This window comes from Dermochelys coriacea, chromosome 9 (genome assembly GCF_009764565.3).
Source record: "Dermochelys coriacea isolate rDerCor1 chromosome 9, rDerCor1.pri.v4, whole genome shotgun sequence".
Lineage (NCBI taxonomy): Eukaryota > Metazoa > Chordata > Testudines > Dermochelyidae > Dermochelys > Dermochelys coriacea.
The window spans coordinates 65,871,468-65,891,534 of NC_050076.1; the positions used below are offsets into that span (position 1 = coordinate 65,871,468).

The 20,067-nt window shown below is 48.5% G+C and overlaps 2 protein-coding genes across 4 annotated transcripts; one reads left to right on the forward strand and one right to left on the reverse strand.

Moving 5' to 3' along the window:
- Positions 1–5,367: 5,367 nt before the first annotated feature.
- GLA (galactosidase alpha) lies at positions 5,368–14,021 on the forward strand. 2 transcript variants are annotated; one of them, XM_038415850.2, is made up of 7 exons: positions 5,368–5,645; positions 6,836–7,010; positions 7,567–7,744; positions 9,749–9,840; positions 11,142–11,303; positions 12,059–12,256; positions 12,517–14,021. In XM_038415850.2, the coding sequence occupies exons 1-7, from the start codon at positions 5,461–5,463 to the stop codon at positions 12,841–12,843; spliced, it is 1,317 nt and encodes a 438-aa protein (XP_038271778.1). In that variant the 5' UTR covers positions 5,368–5,460; the 3' UTR covers positions 12,844–14,021. The 2 variants fall into 2 exon arrangements, with proteins under 2 accessions (XP_038271778.1, XP_038271779.1); XM_038415851.2 differs by lacking the exon at positions 11,142–11,303 and having other exon boundaries at positions 5,417–5,645.
- Positions 14,022–15,909: 1,888 nt separating this feature from the next.
- On the reverse strand, positions 15,910–20,067 carry RPL36A (ribosomal protein L36a). 2 transcript variants are annotated; one of them, XM_038415853.2, is made up of 5 exons: positions 19,985–20,067; positions 19,320–19,425; positions 18,925–18,992; positions 16,528–16,650; positions 15,910–15,979 (listed from the first exon to the last, which is right to left on the reverse strand). In XM_038415853.2, exons 1-5 carry the CDS (start codon positions 19,985–19,987, stop codon positions 15,959–15,961), a joined length of 321 nt encoding a protein of 106 aa, XP_038271781.1. In that variant the 5' UTR covers positions 19,988–20,067; the 3' UTR covers positions 15,910–15,958. The 2 variants fall into 2 exon arrangements, with proteins under 2 accessions (XP_038271781.1, XP_038271780.1); XM_038415852.1 differs by lacking the exon at positions 19,985–20,067 and adding an exon at positions 19,833–19,922.

The window sequence follows — 20,067 nt, forward strand, 5'->3', positions numbered from 1 at the left end:
GTCTTGGCTAATGCATATATTACTTTCCCCACTTCCTGAATAAGTAGCCCTGCATATAAGGCTTTAAGTGCTTGGCCCTTGGCTTCTGCAACAGCTCTTTTTGCCTTTTCCTCCCACTTGTATTCCTCACCACTTCCTGCTCTTCTTACTTTCTGCCATTGCTTAAACTTTTCCTCCTTCTTTGTTACTGCCTTCTGCACATCACTGGACCAGCACTATGTCTCCTGGCCATGGAATTTCCCTTCTTTCATTTGCGCACAGCCAGCATTTGCCCTTTCTGTAATGTGTTTGGATATTTTCCCCCAAATCGTGTTGGTATCATTGTGGTTGGTTTGGTTGTTGTCCAACCTCCATAGAACTTCATCCTTAAACCTCAGACTATCCAGGAGTCTCTGCCACTTTGTCCTTTGTTCCACAACTTGTCCTGCACTAGCCTTTTCACCCAGAACTCCATTACAAGTAATCTATGTTGCTCCACAATATGCTTTCCCGGAATCACTTTGCAATCTGTACTGCAGTCCAAACAATAAATAATCATAACCAAGAGTCTGCGGAGCCAGTGTTAGCTCCCCCACCAAAGAAATTATTAGTGCTCCTCCAGCAAGCACTTCTGAAAAAGCCTCGTCCAACAAGCCACAGTGCTGGATGCAACTGCCTTTGCTCAGACTCTTTTCTATCAGAAACAGCACTGTAAAGGATAAAGTCTTGTCCCATTGAAGTCAATGGGAATTGTGCAGTTGACTTTACCAGGATCAGAATCCCTGCTCACAGTGAGGTCACTGGGAACTTTGCTGATGATGTCAGTTGGAGCAGGAGCAGGATCTACATTTTGGTCCAACCTGTCAAGGTGCTGAGCATCCTCAGTGGGCACTCTGTAGCTTTCAGGAACAGGCCGGTTCTACATAGGAAAGGCATCCCTTTCTGCTGTGCTTAGCTTTGAGGACATGAACGGAGGTGACAGCTGCCAGCTGACTCACAGTGTGTGTTATGGTTCGTACACAGACAGGTCTCCACAAGGACACAGATGGGCCATGCTTGCTATTGGTTTAGTTGTTTAACCCTTTGTAACCCTGGTACTCTTCAAAATTTGGAAATAACTTTTTTTCTCCCCCACCAGCATTTTTCTGTCTCTGTTTTGCCAGGCTGGCTCTTCATAGTGTTAATTCTGAGCTAAGCACAAATCTCAGCTCTAGAGAGGTCTCTGTTCTCTCCTGCATCAGCATTCTCCATGACTGACATTGGTACACCTGCCACTCTCCATACCACAAGCAGGTGGATCACACCCATATTCTGCCCCTCCAGTGGCTACTTACCCAATGCCAGACCCATTCCACAAACCTGATTCTTAGCCTCAACGCCCTACATGGCGTAGGGCCGGGCTATTGCAGAGAGACCTCACGCTTCTACACCACCAGGGCATGGCGGAACTAAGCTGGACATAGTCCAGGATTGAACTTGTGGAGGTGGGTGGCAGATGTTCTCTGCAGAGGGAACCTGATTGTGGAATCTGCTGCCACTGTAAACCAGGATAGGCAAGTCTAACCAAATATAGGACCGAATGCAGGATTCATTTCTTTCAGTAAACATCCATTAGGAAGTGAGCAGGGAAACACCCTAACTGGGGATTTGGGATATAACCAACCTGGATTTAATTACTGTACTTTTAAGTAAACAGCTTTAATCTATGGCAAATGGTTGTGATCTTTGTTCCTCTTCCTCGGGGGGAACTGATCTACATCTAAATGCATATAAGTAACAGCTCCCAGACACCACTGGGATTGGCACCCTAGAAATATGGATAACAATAAAATACTGCTTAATGAATAGTAAAGTCCACCCTCTTCCCTTGCTGATTTTGAACACTCCCTCTGGCTCAACTAGGGTTCTCACTTACTCACTTTGGTCCTCAAGGTGCCAGATGTACATGGCTGAGCTGAAACTAGCAAAACCCTTTGGAGGAGGAGGACACAGGATAGATAGGGAAAAGAGGAGAAGTAGGGATAAGAAAAGACAGCAGCAATAGAGGAAGAAAGCTGTAGGGGAGGTGAAGATATTCATGAAGGGGAGGGAGGGAAGAATCCTGAGGGGTGAGTAGGAAGGGGAAAGTTGGTGGCTGAATGAATGCACACTGCAGTATTTCTTCATCTGCTTGTGACTGTTTCTGAAGCCAGAGCATTAAGTAGGAAAGAGCAGAGATCTTAGATCTTATTAGCTACCTGCTGTGGGGTCAGCACAAGGTATTATGTTTTTGTAGGTCCTAACAAATGGAACAGTAGAGATGAAAACAAAATCTCTGTACTCTAAAAGAATTTCTGCTCATGAGGTCTGACTTTTATGGTACAGATCCAGTTTTGAGTTTAAAGTCCAATATATCCCTAAACACAACTCCTAAGAGGGTGTTCCCAGGCAAGATTCTTTGCTGTCCTGCTGGGGCAGATTCCTGCAATAGCCTGTGTGGTGCAAAGAGCTGTGCTAGCTAAGCCCAAATGTGGAAGAAAAGTTCTAAACCTGCCGTAAAAGCAGGAATTGAAATCTTGAGCACAACTGGTTTGGGGCTGCACATACCAGAATGTGGAAGTGATCTGGCCTATGACATTGGTGGAGAATATACAGATGGATCCAGGACAAGCAAGGCTTCTAGGTCAAAAGGTTTGCTTGTGCAGGAGCCCTACAGTGAGGCAGAACAGCTCCCCAGGTGGCGCTGAATTCTTGAAATCAGGGCTTGCTTGACAGTTCCCTCTTCTCCCTGCTTCACCCACCCTACAAAGCCCCTTCTGAACACAGAACAGTCAGAGGCCAGGATGGTTCTGAGTAACCACCAGCTGTGTGGCCATGGTGACCCAAGCAGCACAGATGCTTTTGTTGCAGCCAGGGCCACACCAGCAGAGGCAGCATCATGACATGCCGAGGCAAACATTACAGATGCAAGTGGCCGGGGTATGCTCCTGCCAAGCAAACCCTTTGGCAGCTTCCAAAACCCAGTGCTATCACAAATACAGGGGCAGTGAGGGAAAAAAGGAGGGCAAAAGTAGGGCACTAAGTAGGGCAACATGAAAGTGCTCAGCAATGTCCATGACATGCACATCCCCAACTGTTCATCTCAATGCTACTGCACCACAAAAAGTCCCTTCAGATGGAGCTTGCCTCTGTGGTGGTCCGCAAGGAAAGGGTAGTACCTCCTAAACCCATTAGCTGCTTACAGCTAGTGTACGACTATGCTGTAATCACAGGGTGTGACTGCAGCTTTAATCTGCAAGCAATTACCAAGTGTTGTGGTGTTAGTTAAAAAAAAAAGTGTTGTTAGTCTCTAAGGTGCCACAAGTACTCCTTTTCTTCAAGTGTTCTGGGCAGGTTTGTACTATCTGTGCTGAAGCTCACACTGCTGCAGCTCCAGTGTTCCATGAGTGAGCAAGACTGCAGCTAGTGGGTATATCCACTTGAGAAGCAATCACACACTCTGACCGCAGCAAAGACATACCCCATAGACTGAGTAAGGCTTCCTATAGAAAAGGGAGAAGGTGGCTTACAGGACTGAAGATGTGGTATGTAGCCCTCCCCCATTAGGTTGCCAGTTTGAATCAGCACAAGCTAGGAGTGACTGAAAACTTGCTACCACAGCTTGTCAAATAATATTTTTCAAGTAACTGAGTTCTGTGATATTATTCAAACGAATTATCCAGCTCCAGTTATTACCATCTGATGCCTATCGACTGCCCCTGCCAATGGTTCTCAGCCTGTTTCCTCATCACAAAAGCCATCACCACAACTGGTACTAGTAAATTGTAGGGTTGCCAACATTGCATTTCAAAAATAAGGGACTGTTTTCTTAGCACCCCGCTCCACTCCTTCTCCCAATATTATTATTATTATTATTAATTACAGTAATAATTAATAATAATTAATCAGTACTCACCTACATTCACAAGGGATATTTCTTGCTGCTTTTTGCAGCACTCGGCAACTCCCAATCTTGTTGTATAGAGATAAAAAAATAAGGGATGTCCCTTGTAATAAGGACTGTTGACAACCCTAGTGCATTGCCCTTCTCTAGTCCCTTCCATCCACAGGTCTGAAAGTGCTTTCCCTCACTGAGATAGGTCATCATCATTTTGCATATAAGGAAACTGAAGCAACAGAAGTTACATGACTTGCCCAAAACAAGACAACAGTGGAGGCCAGAGTAGTTCTTAACCCTCCTGATTCCAAAGCCCATTATCCTAACCTTATCCTTCCCCTCTTAGCAACTTGAGGCCTGAGCTTGCTCCTATCCATATTAACTTGGGTGTTTCTACACTAGAAAATTCTGTAAAATTTTCCAGTAACAGATCCACTGCACCAGAGTTAGCAGAGGTAGCGTTGCCAGCGCTCATGATTGTATTGCAAGTCATGTGACATTTACTGTTTTTTTAAGACCCCCATCTCCTAGACCTGGGAGTCTTAGCTTTCATTTGGAAACCAGAAGGCAAAGAAAAATAACCCACCTTTTTTTTTTTTTAATCTTATGATTGTTGAGGGGCCTGACTCATGATTTTGGGCAATACTGTATTATTTAACTCAATGGGAGTATGGGATTCTGTATGGCCAACCCCCAACATTCAAAATTCATGAGTCAAATCCCAGAAAATCATGAGATTATTTTTTAAAAATAATATATTTTAGATTCTTTTTATTTGTTTTCTGATTCCAGAGCCTTTAGGGTGCAGCCACTTGACAGTTTCATGCTTTTTTCAGCAACTCTGAAGACGAGACACTTCAATTTATATATATATATATATATATATATATATATATATATATATATATATGGTAAATGGAAACTGAGATTCTCATGTCATCTCCTGATTCCAGCAGCTACAGGTTTAAAGAAAAGTCCCGCTATCACAAGACTTAAAATAAAACCATGAGTTAGCAACACTGCAGGAACCGGGCCTGTAGGGGCAGCCTCAGGACACAGGTTAAAATAGGACTGGGCCCTAGGGACTGAACTGCCCTCTTGCCAGGCCAGGGCAGGGGCTAGCAGTGTGGAGGACCTCGCTTCACCCATGGCCATGTTGTAGCAAAGGGCCCTAGGGCTGGGCAGCACCAAGACCCAGCCCTGGTCATGGAAAGGGAGGCACCTCCCACCCCTGCCACCCGAGGGAGAGGGGCAGGGGGAGGGGAAGGGTCACCTCAGTCCCTCTGAGAGACACTGGCAAATATGAGAGGCCATCACCCGGCGCCTGCACCCATGTCACATGACAGCCCCCCTTCACTCCAATCACACGACAACCTCTGCCTCCTGCGCCGCTTCCGGGTTGGGACCGGACTTACCCTGCTGGATGGGCGGCATCGTGCAGATTTACGTGCTCTCATTGGTTGAGCTGTGAGGGCGGCCGACCGGGATTGGCCAGCCGGAGTGCCCGTCCGGGGTTAGGTTGGCAGGCCGGCGCGTGCGGCTCTCAGTGAGGGTCCCCGCTGCCGATGGGCTCGGGTGCGGGAAGCTGGCGGGGGGCTCCGCTGGCCTGGGCTCTGGCCCTGCTGGCCTGGGGCGGGCGGGCCGGGGCGCTGGAGAATGGGCTGGCCCGGACCCCCACCATGGGCTGGCTGCACTGGGAGCGCTTCCTGTGCAGCACCGACTGCGCCCGCGAGCCGCTCTCCTGTATCAGGTACCGGGCGGGGGGCGCCGGGGCCGCCTCTGGCCGCCCTGCCGTCAGCTGCGCTCCGCCCTCGGCCGGGGGGGGCGAGGGGCGGGAGCCACAGCCCCGTGTGAACACTGCCGGGGTTGGATTCGGAGCCGCGGGACGCTGCGGCGGTGGGGTGGGGATTTGGTGGGAGGAGAGCGGTCGCGTGCTTGGGAACTGAACCTTGCGGCTCTGACGCAAATGAGGAGAGCGTGACTTGCTCACCTTCTGGTTCCCTTTTCCGCAGACTTAATTACAAGGAACAAAGAGCCGCTGTAATTGTGCCTGCAGAGCACAGGGACCTGGGGAAGCCTCGCTTCTCCCTAAGGGCCCATCTGACCTCAAGAGCTGCCCTAGTGGATCAAACCGTGGTCTAACTTGCCCGATATCCTGGCTCCAGCAGTGGCCCGTACCAGGGGGGATGTACAGAACGGGGCAATTATAGAGCGATCCACCCCATTTTCCCCTCCTGGCAGTCAGAGGATTAGGGTCACTTCTAAACCTGCTCGGCAAAGGGACTGGGCAGGGAATCCAGGGACAATGCCGTTGTCTCTAAATACAGCTATGGCCAAGACTTTAGCACAAATCTGGGACATGGTTTAAAATACATCCAGTCCAATCTCATTTGCACTCCGAGACATCTTTTTTCTCTCCGCATCTGCAATAACCATGTTGTTTTGCAGTACAGGCAGCAACCAGAACCTTGGTCGGTAAAAGGTTTAGCAATCTTGATGGGGAAGGGAGTGTGTGATCTCCTCCTGGACTGGAAACAAACCCTCTGCTTGGCATTGGGATTGGCCAGTGTCCCATTCAGATCTTTAAGATGGGCCTTTGGCTGGGTTTTCCCCAGGCAAACGTTACCACATTAATGTGGATATCCCACTAGCGGACTTTGACCCATTTGTGTAAAGTGCCTTGAAATCTCTGCATGAAAAACACTTTACAAATATTAGGTGTTTGTAGTATTGTCTTTAATCCAAGTGATGTATTTATACTGTACTGTAGCATCTCTGTGTCCTTCCTAGGAAGTAGCTATACAGGTAGAAACCATGTGGCTAAAAGATCTCCTGACTGTTTTTAAGATTTAGCACAACATAATAAATCTTAACACCCTGTTTTGACTAACCATCATGGTACTGGGATCCCTTTGACACCCTGGTTTTTGTGTCCCTCAGTGAGCAGCTGTTTATGCAGATGGCTGACCTGATGGTGTCAGATGGCTGGAAGGATGTAGGCTATGAGTATGTCTGTATTGACGACTGCTGGATGTCTCTGACCCGAGATGACCAGGACAGGCTCCAACCTGACCCAGAACGCTTCCCCAGTGGGATCCGCAAACTGGCAGACTACGTGAGTGTATAGAGGGAGATAGTACCTAAATCCCCAGTCATGGGATCTTCATCCTTCCTCTAGTTCAGGCCATTTGGACCAATGCTTACAGTAAGAGCTCTAGCGGGTGCCTCACTTAAATAGAGAGATGGCAGGGGACTTTCTCTGACTTACAAAAACTTACTCTTTTGCTTGATATATTGGAAGGTTTATGATTGATGATCTTCAGATTGGCTGCCTAGCAAATTCTATACATGGGTTTCTAACCCTGGGCTCTAACCCCTGAACTAATCCTTAAGAGGATCCTAGCCCCTGGGCTGGGAAGGAGGTTTGGTTCTCATTCACATGTTCCTCTAGGACTGTGAATTATATTGACAGTGAAAGTGGGATCCTAGGTTTCTGGGCAGTGATTCTCTCTTGAAAGGACCTGTTCTTGGAGGAGTGGGAAATTCACTCAGCAGCTATGTGGTTAAGGTAGTGCAAGGGACTTTCACTTCTTTCTTGTTCTCCCACTGTGCACCGTTTCTCTCTGCCCCATGGCTGTTGGCTTTCATTGTATGTCTGTCTATCCCCTCAGGTCCATTCCAAAGGTCTGAAGCTGGGGATTTATGGGGATGTTGGAAACAAAACCTGCGCTGGCTTCCCTGGCAGTTATGGCTACTATGACCTTGATGCCCAAACCTTTGCCGACTGGGGTGTGGACCTGCTGAAGTTCGATGGCTGTAACTACAGCACACTGGACCAGCTGGCAGAAGGTATGTGCCAACTGTAGACATTCCATGGGAGGGGAATGCTTTCTAGTCGACACTGTCTCCGACCTGAGACAGGTTCAAAAGAGCAGCTCTTCACTGAACATATCCACTGGCACAGGGATTATGAGGGGGAGAGGGTTGGAGGGAAGGGTGCCATCTGAGAACCTAGGGGAACCAAAAGGAAGCTTCTCTGACAGGCCAAGCATACATGCTGCAGGTCATCTTCAACTTGGGGATTCAGGAATGGGTCACTGACTTCACTTTATCCATTCATCAGCCACCCTTTGTGTACACAATGAGCCTCCACTGCATCTAGTGCCTCCTGCCATTGCTTGATGCCCTGGGGTCTTTCACAGCTTGAAACCTGCAGGCATGGCTTGAGGGAGCAGCCTTCTCAGACCCAGAGCCTGCAATCATTCGAGGGAGAGGGGCTCTCCAGGAGAGGTGATCAGAAACACTCTGGGGGCCTCAGCAGGTGACAGAGCAAACTGTGAACATTACTAATGCTCAGCCCTTCAATAGAGTCTTTCATCTGAGGGACTCAAAGCACTTCAGACATTGAACCTCTAATCAGCTTGTACCTCACAAAAGTGAACTTCCTGTGGCTCTTAGCAGCAAAGGGACTCGAGAGACCTCTGGGGGAAAAACCAACTAGGGAACCCTGTGTCTGCACATACAACTTCAGAACTCAGGCAGCTTAGCATAGAAAACTACTAAACTGTCAGTTTACAGTGTTGGTCTACACTGGGGAGTCAGTCGTGGACCCTCACCACACACAGGCAACCAACTCCAGGCAAGCATGCTGTCTAACAAATCGTAGACTCACATAAAAGAAGAGGGCAGCTCAGAACAGTGGCGGTTGGCAGCAGGCAAGCTGGAGCTGGTTGTGCGCTCCCTCAGAGCAAACTGATCAGGGGATCCTGTCCAAGCTGGTTAGTCTAACACAATAACTTCAGTGCCTGCAAGTGCCCGGCCCACAGCTGGAAAGCACCTTTAGGCAGTTGTTAGTGAAGCTGGAAGTTCTTGGCAGAGATTCTCTGTGACCCCAGGAGTGTTTTAAGTGGGAAAGCAAAGGAACTTTCCCTGCCTATGCTTTAAATCAAAGAGGACAAAATAGGACAGGGCTCTACTAGGTACAAAGTAGGAGTAGTGATACTGAAATCTCACCCAGCTGGCTGCGTCCTACTGCTTACACATTATCCTCTGAATCCAAATGGCTTAGGGATTCATAAGGGTAAGGAAAACACATTACTGAGCTGTGCAGTTGTTAGCCACAGCTGGCTTTACTCAAACTGCTCTTGGCATGGAGAACACCTCTTGAAGTTAAAATAGCAGCTGTCTGTAAAAGCAAAACTGAGTTTGCCTAATACTAATTGTCTAGACTAGAACTCATTGTACAGTGAGGTAGGAGGAAGCCCCATTATATAGCAGTATGTAATTATTATACCCATTTTATAGAAGAGTATATTGAATCTTAGAGTAGTGTAATGGCTGCCTTAACCTAGGTCATACGGCAAGGTGGTGGCTGAAACCAGTATCTGACTCAAGGCCCAGTCCTCTGCTCTAAGCAATAGACACCTTCTCATAACACCTAGCTCTTATATAACACTTATCAGTAGATCTTGAAGCTCTTCACAAAGGGAGAAAGTATCACCCCCATTTTTTAGGAGAAACTGAGGCAGCAGCAGAGCCAGAAATGGAACCCAGCTCCCCTGAGTCTGTTGAGTTTTCTGTCTCTAAGCCACATTACTTCCCTCTTCCTGCCTGCACCAACTTCCTGAAAGGCAGGCAATTGGACTGCAGATGTCTGGCTGGACTATAACAATCCATTCCTTTCTAGCTGGGGTTCTGACTTTCAATCAATACCATGGGAAATATCACAACTCACTCCCAGTTTTACAAGAGTCTTGATCTGACGTTTGACCCAACGGTACTGAGTTATGTTAACCTCCCGTTTTCCTCTTCCCCAGTAGGTGATATAACTAGGCTGCTGTTCTCTTCCTTCAGGTTACAGGAACATGTCTCTGGCCCTCAATAAGACTGGCAGAAGCATTGTATACTCTTGTGAATGGCCTCTCTACATGAGACCCATGCAGAAGGTAAGGAGTCCTTCCCCAGGGTACTGGCCCTACTCAGATGTGATGCATGATGGGAAGACATTGGTGATTCAGAATACTATGGAAATGAATTAACTTGCGAAATCATCCCAAGTGCATCTACGTGAATCCTGGCTGAATGTCAAAGGAGCCAAAGTGGCTGAAGGGAAGAAGTGTTGATGAATGAAGGGCACTGAGCAGAGGGTTAAGGGGGTCTCAGCTAGCTAAGAATTTATGGCAGAGGACTAATGTGCCAGAAGAGCTTTGGCTGCTGCCCATGTCTATTGGGGCATCCTTTTACTCTTGTCACAGCATTGGAGGAATCCTAAGGCTATTTGGCTATGCTGCTGAATAGGAGTGATTTGTGCAGATCTGGTGCTGTGATGTTCTTCCTCTCTGGGCTTCCCAGAGGCCTAAGAGGAGGATTCCGTTATCTTGTCTGACAGTACAGTAGTCCCCCGACCAGCGGGATTGCCACCCCTGTGGCGCCGTGGGCCCCATGCCACTCCAGGAAGCAGCCAGTATCACACCCCTGGGGTATGGGGGGGGTAAAGGGGGAGCAGAGGGCTCCACAGTGTTGCTCTTGCCTGTGAGTACCTCCCACAAAGCTCTCATTGGCTGGGAATGGGGAACTGCGATCAATGGGAGCTTTGGGGGAGGTACCCACAGGCAAGGGCTGCACGCAGAGCCCTCTGCCCCCCCATCCCAGGTGCCGGCCGCTTCCTGAAGCGGCACAGAGCTGGGGCCAGGGTAGGTGGGCAGGCAGGCAGCCTGCCGTGGCCCCGGTGCGCACTGCTGCCACCCCAAAGCTGCTCCAGGTAAGCGGCACTGAGCTGGAGTCCACACCCCAAACCCCTTCTGTACCCCACACTCCAAACCCCTGCTGCACCCCAATCCCCTGCCCTGAGCCCCCCTGCACACCGCACCCCCTCCACACCCCACACTCTCCTGCACCATCCCTACATTCATGGCCCTGCATGCAATTTCCCCACCCAGATGTGGCCCTTGGGCCAAAAAGTTTGCTCACCTCTGCATTAGGCTAAATAAAATTAGGAAGACATAGGAGGCCATGGTATGTTCTCCCAAGGGAAGTGGTTGAAATTCCATCACCCTAGAGTGGAATAAGTACCAGAGTATGTACCATAGGGAACAATCCTGCACTGGCCCCAGCACATGGACTGAATGACCTTATGGATCTTTTTCATCTATGATTCTCCCCAGTGCATCCATCCTTTTATGCCTCCTTATCCTAAATGCTCAAGCTATATTCTATGAGCACCCTCTTGCTCTTTGTCCTCTGGCAGCCTAATTACACAGAAATCAAACACTACTGCAATCACTGGAGGAACTTTGGTGACATCTATGATGCTTGGAACAGTGTTAAGAATATCCTGGAGTGGACTGCTTTACACCAAGACAGCATTGTGGATGTTGCTGGGCCAGGGGGCTGGAATGACCCTGACATGGTGAGAACACCTGAGCTCTTGTTACACTGCAACAACCATGAGGCCTCTACTTGTCTAGAGAATGTGGGGGGAGGGGGGCAGCACCAATGCAAGACTGTGGAAGAGGAGTCCATTCCTGAGAGCAAAAGCAGGAATCGAGAGGGAACTTTGCAAGGAACTGACTGGGGAAATACGCTGGGGGCAGAGAACCCTCTGTTGTGGTCCTAGCACAATGAATTAATCAAAGGGGGCCCATGACTCAGGAAACCAGGCAGCCTGGTGGCTATGCAAAGATGGGGTAGGATATCCACAGCGATGAGGAATGTAACCTGTGTGCATTGCTCAGGCTCAGCAGGAGCCATTTAAGAGCAGTTCTACTCTGAACTGAAAGCCTTGGGCTTACTTAAGTGGGCACTAGCTCTGGTTGTCCAGCCTGAGGCCCACTGGGCCCAATTCTCAGAATGCTGATCACTCAGACCTCCCCACAGGTGAAAACTGGGCACCCAGTTAGCAGCCACTCCTTAAGAAGTATTTGACCTCAGATTAAGCCATGTGCTCCCTAGAGCTGTCATCCTGTCGGAGACAACAATCTTCCTCTACCTCCACCATAACTTGTTGCCTAACTCCTCCAGCTCCTGATCCCCAAATAGCTGCATGAACTTGGCATTTGCCCCACTTCCTCTTACCAGCTGGTGATGACAGGTTCTGGGTTGTCCAACTAGGATGAAAATGTTAACACCACATGTATTACCATTCTCATTCTACACTTGTTACAGCTGGTGATTGGCAACTTTGGATTGAGCTGGGACCAGCAGCTGACTCAGATGGCATTGTGGGCTATCATGGCAGCTCCACTGCTCATGTCCAATGACCTACGTCATATCAGCCCCCAGGCCAAGTGGCTGCTCCAGAACAAAGATGTGATTGCCATCAACCAGGACCCGTGGGGCAAGCAAGGATACCGTATCACCAAGGTATGATAGGGGCTAGAGCCACTGAAATGGGGAAGAGATTTCCTCTTGTCTCAGAGGCGTGAGACTGTAGATGAAACTAGGTTGCTGGGGGTGATAAGTCTCCCTTGCCTTCCTCAGAGTAGACTGGGGAGAGTAGTTTTGAAACATCCGCCCACAGAGACCAAAGTCTCACATTCCTCCCTGCTTGGGAAGAGGATGACTAGGACCTGTAGAGTCAGTCCTACACCCTCAAACATTTGTTGGGTTTCCATTTTTGGCAGGATAACAACTTTGAGCTCTGGGAGCGGCCTCTGTCAGGGGGTGCCTATGCTGTGGCTGTGCTGAATCGGCAGGAGATTGGAGGACCCAGGATCTGCAGCTTCTCTACCTCTTTCCTTGGCAATGGCCTGGCATGCAACCCTGCATGCTCCATCCAGCAGATCCTCCCCACCAGTGAGGACTGGGGACTACACAACTGGGTCTCGTTCTTGAACATTGAGGTGAACCCAACGGGTACTGTGCTGCTGAAGGTGGTGGTGATTGGGGATTCCCCAGATCAGAAGCCTGTCATGAACATCAACAAAATACCATCTCCAGATATCTTATAATGCAATAGTGGCCTAATTCCCCAGGCACCAGAGCTTGCTCCAGTCCTGCCCATCCACATCTGTGGGCAATAAGAGCTGAAGATCCCATCCCAGTGATGGGTGAACTTTACCAAATTAATGCTAATCCAGCAAAAAGTACTGTAATCTCTCCATCCTTATGTTGCAATTACTGGGAAGAGGGTACCTTTACATATCCCTGCTAGATCTATCTAAGTCCTGCTCAATGTAGTTTGTGACCTAACCTTCCTTTCCCTGGGGGCTAAAGGATTGAGGTAGTCAATTAGACTGGGTCAGCCTTCTGTAAAGGCTTAATGGCCTTGGTAGTGGGTGAGGAAATGCAGAGCAAGGACATACCATGTTAGTGAGGTTCTTCAGTGGTGCCAGGACTCAGGAGAAGAGCGCTCCCCTCCTGCCTTAACAGCTTCCTCTCAGGCCAGTGTCACTGATGTACACCAGCTGCAAAAAAAAAACACACACACAGTCCACCCTCAGACTCCCTCCCTCCCCCCACCCTTTTCCCTAAGGTAGCTCTCACCTTGCTGTAGTGACTCAGTGTTTTAAGCCAGTGCTTTTTAGGCTATCACTTTCTTGCTGGCTGTCTCCCTTTAAAGGGCATCCATGTAGTCTTATCTCCCACTCACATGGCTTTCACTTTGTTCTAGGGTTTTTTTAATCCATGTTTCTTCAGGAGAGGACAGTCACCGAGCTGCATTCAGCAGCTTACTGATTGTCCTGGTGCCAGTAGCTATATGTTCCACTGCTGGTTCTGGACTAAAGAAACAGTTTTTGATGCAAATGGATTAATCATTAGCCACCCATAGGTAGAGGATGATGGCATGCTACAGGGGTTTCTCCCCTCCCCACTGACCTTGACTGATGCCAGTAAAAGGAAATTGATTAGGGCAGGGTTGGGCTTGCTCTGTCCTCCCCCCCCCCCCCATCTCCTTCCTTTGTGGTACAGTCCACCTTAATAGACCCTAGAGGGGGTTGAGGCTTTTTGTAGTAATGTGTGGAACTGAGCCTACATTCAGCTTGAGTGTGATCTGAAATTTCTGTAGCGGTGGGTTTGCTAATTCTCTTGTGAAACTAATCATGTCCACACACACCAAGCCACCTGTACATAAAGAACATTGTACACAAGTCTTGCTAAAAAAAATTAAAGCTTATCTATTCCTAGACACCTTTGGTAATTGTAGTACAGCACTTCAACAGATGGTGCTGTTGACTTCTTCCTTCTCTTGGAGGTGCACCATCAAAGACTGTCTTCTCATCCAGCATTACATACTACCAATTATTTCAACAGGCCTAAAGGTGCTAAATTTGCATGCAAAATTGCTACAGGAACCTGTATCCTATCAACGACTTGCTTAAGATGCCACTCTAAACCTCCGCTGCAAACAACAGCTTAGTTATAAAAGCTATACTTTTGAATTCCAGTCAAAAAATCATCCCCTTAGTAGTCTATAGCTGACACACTATTCTGTTACAAAACATGGAAGGAGTTTCCCCTCCTAATGCTGTAAGTTATGCTCAAAGAGGCATATACACTAAAACTTAATAGAGCTACCTTCCTGTTGCTGCATATGAAGAATCTCACTTGTGTGTGAGTAGAGATACTAAACTAAACTTTGGCAGGAAAAAACAGTAATGTATCACATGGAATTTTACAGAGATGCTGCCAGATGCTCCTTGGCATCCTCTATACAGTTTAGATTTAAGAAAACCAGAGGGCTCCTCTCCTTTGAGGTAGGTCAGTATCTAAAGAACATCACCTGCTATTCCTATTCTGATGGATCTCATTGACCTTTTTAATGCTAGCCGGCAGTCTGTAACCTTCACACATGGATTTAGTGCTTTGTGCTTTATTAACGTAAAGGAATCTGGGTTGGTGTTAAGTGCTGGTGTGAAACAGAAAGCTAGCCAGGTTTCTCTCAAGCCTATGCCCAAGGATGGGATCAGGCTAAACATTTTAAACACTTGCTTCTAGCTGAATGGGCTAATGAGCCATTCCCTTTCCAAGACAGAAGGTGAAGCAGACCAAGGGCTAAATACATGAAGCTTAGCCCATTGCTCATCTGAGCTACAAGCAGCACGTTCACATCTATCAACAGCAATAAATGATGGCTGCCTAAAAATGGTACTGGAAAGAGGAGGTGAATCTGTCATAGTGAAATCTCTACATTTGTATTAGGGCAGCTAGACCCTGCCACAAGGGCCTTTGTATATTTACTCCCTATAATTTTCAGTTTACTACTAGTGCTTGTGGAGAAGAGGGATCTAAAAGAGGCCAGCACTATACATCTGTAGCATAAAGAATGAGGCCTCTGCTTTTCTGTAGGCTCAGTAAAAGCCAAGCCAGCCCTCCCCTATGCATTAGGACCATCACTTAGGGGATGAGCTGATCTTACCCACCCCCTCCCTTTCCTCTAAAATCACTTAATACAAGAAAAGGGTAAGGCCTGGTCCATACAAACTGTATCACTATAATAAAGGTGAGATTTTATACAATTTAGTTAAACTGCTGCAGCTTTGTATACAAACATCAATTTAACTCTGCCTTAAAGTGGTTTAGCTTGTGGCCATAAATTTTCAGAAAGAAGCAAAACTGCTGAAGCAGGTTTAAAACAGGTAAGTGGTCATATATCACAGTTTGCACTAATTTAACTAAATCAATTAAGGGTAACCAGTGCAACTTCTGTTTAGACTGTCCCATGGAGTCTTATACATAGACACAGCCCTACCTTCTACTCCCATTTGTAGAAGTAAAGGACCTGGAAAAATAGCAACATGGGGCTTCCACACCACATTGGTACATCAGAGTGGTAGGCCCTGAGCAACCTCCCAGGAGTTGATACCTTTGAGTGTGGATTAAAAAAGTTTCTCCAGCTACGGGCAGAATTTATTCTAATACCTCTTTTTAGGCAGCATCAGCCCATACAGAAGCAAATGTTCAACCACTGGTGAGATTTCCAAGTCCCAGAGAACTTTATTCCCAGTGGCAGCTCCCATTTGAGTTTGATACACCCAGAAGTCCCTAGCAATAAGGAAATATACAAGAGCAGCAGATTCTTTCCACATACTTTAATGGATTCCATAACAATGAACAAGATTGAGTTTAAAACTGGATCACCTGGCCCTGTAAGAGAGAAAAGACTGACTGAGTATGTGCAATACAGAACCCTACCACAAACATTTCAACTTGCCTCAGGGACTTCTATGGAGCATTATTCAAACGGCACCCTCTCAGTCATTCTGAAAATCCACTGACTAACATTACTCTCCCTGCCAAAAGCCAACTCTGCATCCTCATTAGTTTCTCCATTAAACAGTTACAGCCAATGAGCAGCAGGATCTTTACATTAATATTAGAGGTGGCTAATATCTGCTGGCCAGCTCTGGAAGTGTAGTTTTCTCACCATGCTCAGCACTGAAGTGGCCACACAGTCCACAGCTTTCAGAGTGGTAGCCATGTTAGTCTGTATCAGCAGAAAGAACGAGGAGTCCTTGTGGCACCTCAGAGACTAACATTTATTTGAGCATAAGCTTTCGTGCATCTGATGAAGTGCGCTTTAGCCCACGAAAGCTTATGCTCAAATAAATGTGTTAGTCTCTGAGGTGCCACAAGTACTCCGTGTTCAGTCCACAGCTTAACTTTCACCGACAAACCCCTCAGCACAAACATACCTTTCTCTTCTTGTCTCCTCCCAGCTCAAAGTGCTTGCACCTCTTAATGGCCAGCATTCTTTTGGACCTGCAGTTGGGCTCCACACACTCAAGCCTCAGCACAATCTTCTTCGTGGTCTTGGCCTGGAGAGAGAAAGACAGTGAATGGAATATTCCCAGTAGCAGGCAAAGCCAGCCATCATTTAGCCCTAGAGAGAAACAGCGCCTCCTGACATGTACAAAGCAGGTTAGGTGCTCCAAGGCCTTTCGGGAACAAAAACCCAGCAGCCTTGGGAGTTTGGAGACAAGAAATCTGGGAAACAAATTCAACTTCCTCTTCGGAATGAAGAGCACAGAGCTGACAAAACCATGGGACCAGTTTCCCAGCACAGATCTGTTACCACATTTCAGTTCTGGGCTGCAATATTCTGTCCATCCACAGGTTCTAGTCTGGGTCCTATAGATTACTGGTAATCCTAACCAGCAGCACTCCTTTACCACTGGCTACTCAAATAATAGTTTCCAAAACTACCAAGCAAGCCAGATTATATGATGGTTCTGACAGACATGAAACTACACTGAACACACTCATCCTTCTGCTTGTAACACAAGGACTCCAAACCATATGGTAGTCACCAACTGTGCCATGCAGCCAGTATGCTACCGTTACTTTGCGACGTCTCTTCCTATGCTCCTAATAAACTGGGGGGACGCAAACTTTTTGGCCCGAGGACCGCATCGGGGTTGCAAAACGGTATGGAGGGCCGGGTAGGGAAGGCTGTGCCTCTGCAAACAGCCTGGCCCCTGCCCCCTATCCGCCCCCTCCCACTTCCCACCCCCCTCAGAATCCCCGACACATCCAACCCCCCCTGCTCCTTGTCCCCAACCGCCCCCTGCCGGGACCCCCCAGGATTCCATCCCCCCGCTCCCTGTACTCTAACTGCCCTGACCCCTATCCACACCTCCACCTCCTGACAGGCCCCTGCCCCATCCAACCCCTCCACCCCACTCCATGTCCCGACTGCCCCCCCCCGGGACCCCCTATCCAACCCCCTGCTCCCTGTTCCCACCTCCTGGGACCCCACCAACCCCCCAGAACCTCCCCACCAAACCTCCACCCCCTGACTACCCCCCAGGACCTCCTGCCCCTTATCCAACCTCCCCTCCCCCTTACTATGCCACTCAGAGCGGCAGGACAGGCTTATCGGAAAGCCTGGGAGATGGGCAGGCACAAGCCTGCCCACTCAGCTGCAGAGGAGGAGGGATAGCAGGGGAGGGGCCAGGGGCTAGCCTCCCTGGCCAGGAGCTCAGGGGCCGGGCAGGATGGTCCCGCGGGTTGGATGTGGCCCATAGTTTGCCCACCTCTGTAATAGACCCAAGCAATACTGAAAAGCCACCAATCGTAAAAGATGACCTGCAAATGAAAACATCTGGGTTGTGCCTCTGTTAGTTATAAAGACCTGGAAAAAAAGTTATGGGGAGTAATTTTGCTTTTTTTAAAATTACATTAGAAATTCCAATCTTTTTCCTGGAAGGCGAGAGAGAACCAGAAAACTGATACGCTGAGTTCACCAGTCCCCATTATCAGAGACATCTAATGAATCTTCCAGCAAAAACAGAAAACCAGACATGACACTCCAGATATTTCTATGGTTATAACAAAAGTAAATCTCCCCGTGCATTTACTTATTTTTTTTTTTTTTTTTTTTTTTTTAAGAAGGGTAGTTCTCCAGGCATCCTTTATACCTATGAAGCCGTGATTTCCCCCTCAGATCATCTTTAACATACAGTCTTAGGCCTGGGCTACACAGTTGCTGCACTGTAGAACTTTTTTTTTTTAAAGCAACAATCATATCCCTAACCAAAATAGTTATAATCGTAAATCTCTTAGTGTTGACACTGTTTATAGACAATGGGTTTTTTAAATTCTTTCAGTCATAACAATTTAAGGTATCAGCAACATGAGCAAGTGAAAGGGGTATAATTTCTACCCCCATTATATCCCTTTAAAAAAGTCAGTGGGACGGCCATTCCCTTCTGTCATTCAAAACACATTGGCCAGTCCAAAAGTGTGATGTGCCCACTCACTAGACAAAGGCATGCTACTGCTACCATGAGGAAAAAATTCCCATTTGGCCAAGGAGCAGCAGAGGAAAGTAATTAATTCAGGCACAAAAGGGCAAAAGCTGTCATCAATACAAGTTGCCGAGCCTCAGCAATATTACACTCACTGCACCTAGTCTAGACCCATGCCAACAAGCATCAACATCCCTACCCCAGGCTACCTACACATGCTATGAGTCTCTACTCAACAGACATCATGTGAGGGTGTCGGAGTCCTCTGAATTACCTCTCTTCACCAGAGCACATGAAATTTACCAGAAGGTTTCAACGCCCTCTTTCCTTTAGCATGCTCACCTTCTTACGGAAGATAGGCTTTGTCTGACCACCATAACCACTCTGCTTCCGATCATATCTCCTCTTTCCTATGGGGAACAAACAAAACTATTCAGGCAACCAGTTGAAACTCATGAATGTCCAAGGATCCCAGGAGCCTCCACCCCATAATCACTATAGATTGTTAAACAGTTATGAAACCTAACAAATTCTCCACACATAGTCACACCATTACCCCATGTGCTAACTACCTCAGGAGCAATACATTACCCACAGCTGGGATTCAAACCTCCTGGTATCCCACTGCCAGCAGTAATCACAACCCCATTATTGGGCACACTGGTGGCATATCTCACAGAGTAATACCTGCCTCCCACTGGCAAATTAATCTAGAAATGCACTGATCTGCCCCTTACCCTGAGCATAGAGAGAGTCCTTTCCCTTCTTGTACTGGGTCACTTTGTGGGGCTGGTGCTTGCCACATTTCTTGCAGTAAGTCCTGCGGGTTTTGGGGACGTTCACCTAGCAAAGAACAGTGTCAGCATATTAGAATAATTGCCATGTCATCTGCCTAGGGCATCCAAGCATTGCATCCAACGCAGGGCTAAGCATGAGCAATATTCCCTGTCCCCTTTCTCCCCAGGCCACTGGCATTACAGCCAGTATACGAGTGCCTCCCTCTCCCGGCACAGGCAGGCGGTGCCCACCAATCCCACTGCCCCGACGCAGCAGGGAAGGTGCGAGGTGCCACCCAGCCCCGAACAGCGCAGCCAGCACAGTAGCGAGGGAGGGCCCCCGGCCCATGCCCGCCCCCCACGGGCTCGGCTAATGGAGGGGAGACAGGCCCGCGGCGGCTCCGCTCCCCGGGGCCAGCGACCCCCTCCTGCCTCTCCTGGCACCCGGCTCCCGAAAGCGGACAGGGCCCCCACCCACACGACCGAGCCGCGGCGGGACCCCCCGGCCCGGCCCCGGCCGGGTCCCTCCACAGCGGCTCCCCGAAGCATGTGGCCCGGCCCCGGACTCAGGCGGGCGGTCCCCGCGGCGGATGGCGGCGGATACACCCAAGACAACCCCCTCTCACCATCCTGCCAGCGACGGCAAGGAAAGAAGGAACCTGACCCGGAACCGGAAGAGAATAAACACTCGGGCGGAACAATAGAGTGA

Bases quoted from the DNA above. Each gene is read 5' to 3' on its own strand.
- GLA (XM_038415850.2), top strand. From the start codon at position 5,461: ATGGGCTCGGGTGCGGGAAGCTGGCGGGGGGCTCCGCTGGCCTGGGCT. The intron at 7,011-7,566 runs GTGAGTGTATAG...CTATCCCCTCAG, and splicing joins TCCGCAAACTGGCAGACTAC to GTCCATTCCAAAGGTCTGAA. The intron at 12,257-12,516 runs GTATGATAGGGG...CATTTTTGGCAG, and splicing joins AAGGATACCGTATCACCAAG to GATAACAACTTTGAGCTCTG.
- RPL36A (XM_038415852.1), bottom strand. From the start codon at position 19,907: ATGCTTCGGGGAGCCGCTGTGGAGGGACCCGGCCGGGGCCGGGCCGGG. The intron at 18,993-19,319 runs GTAAGGGGCAGA...TGTTCCCCATAG, and splicing joins GGACTCTCTCTATGCTCAGG to GAAAGAGGAGATATGATCGG. The intron at 15,980-16,527 runs GTATGTTTGTGC...TCTCTCTTACAG, and splicing joins GAGGAGACAAGAAGAGAAAG to GGCCAGGTGATCCAGTTTTA.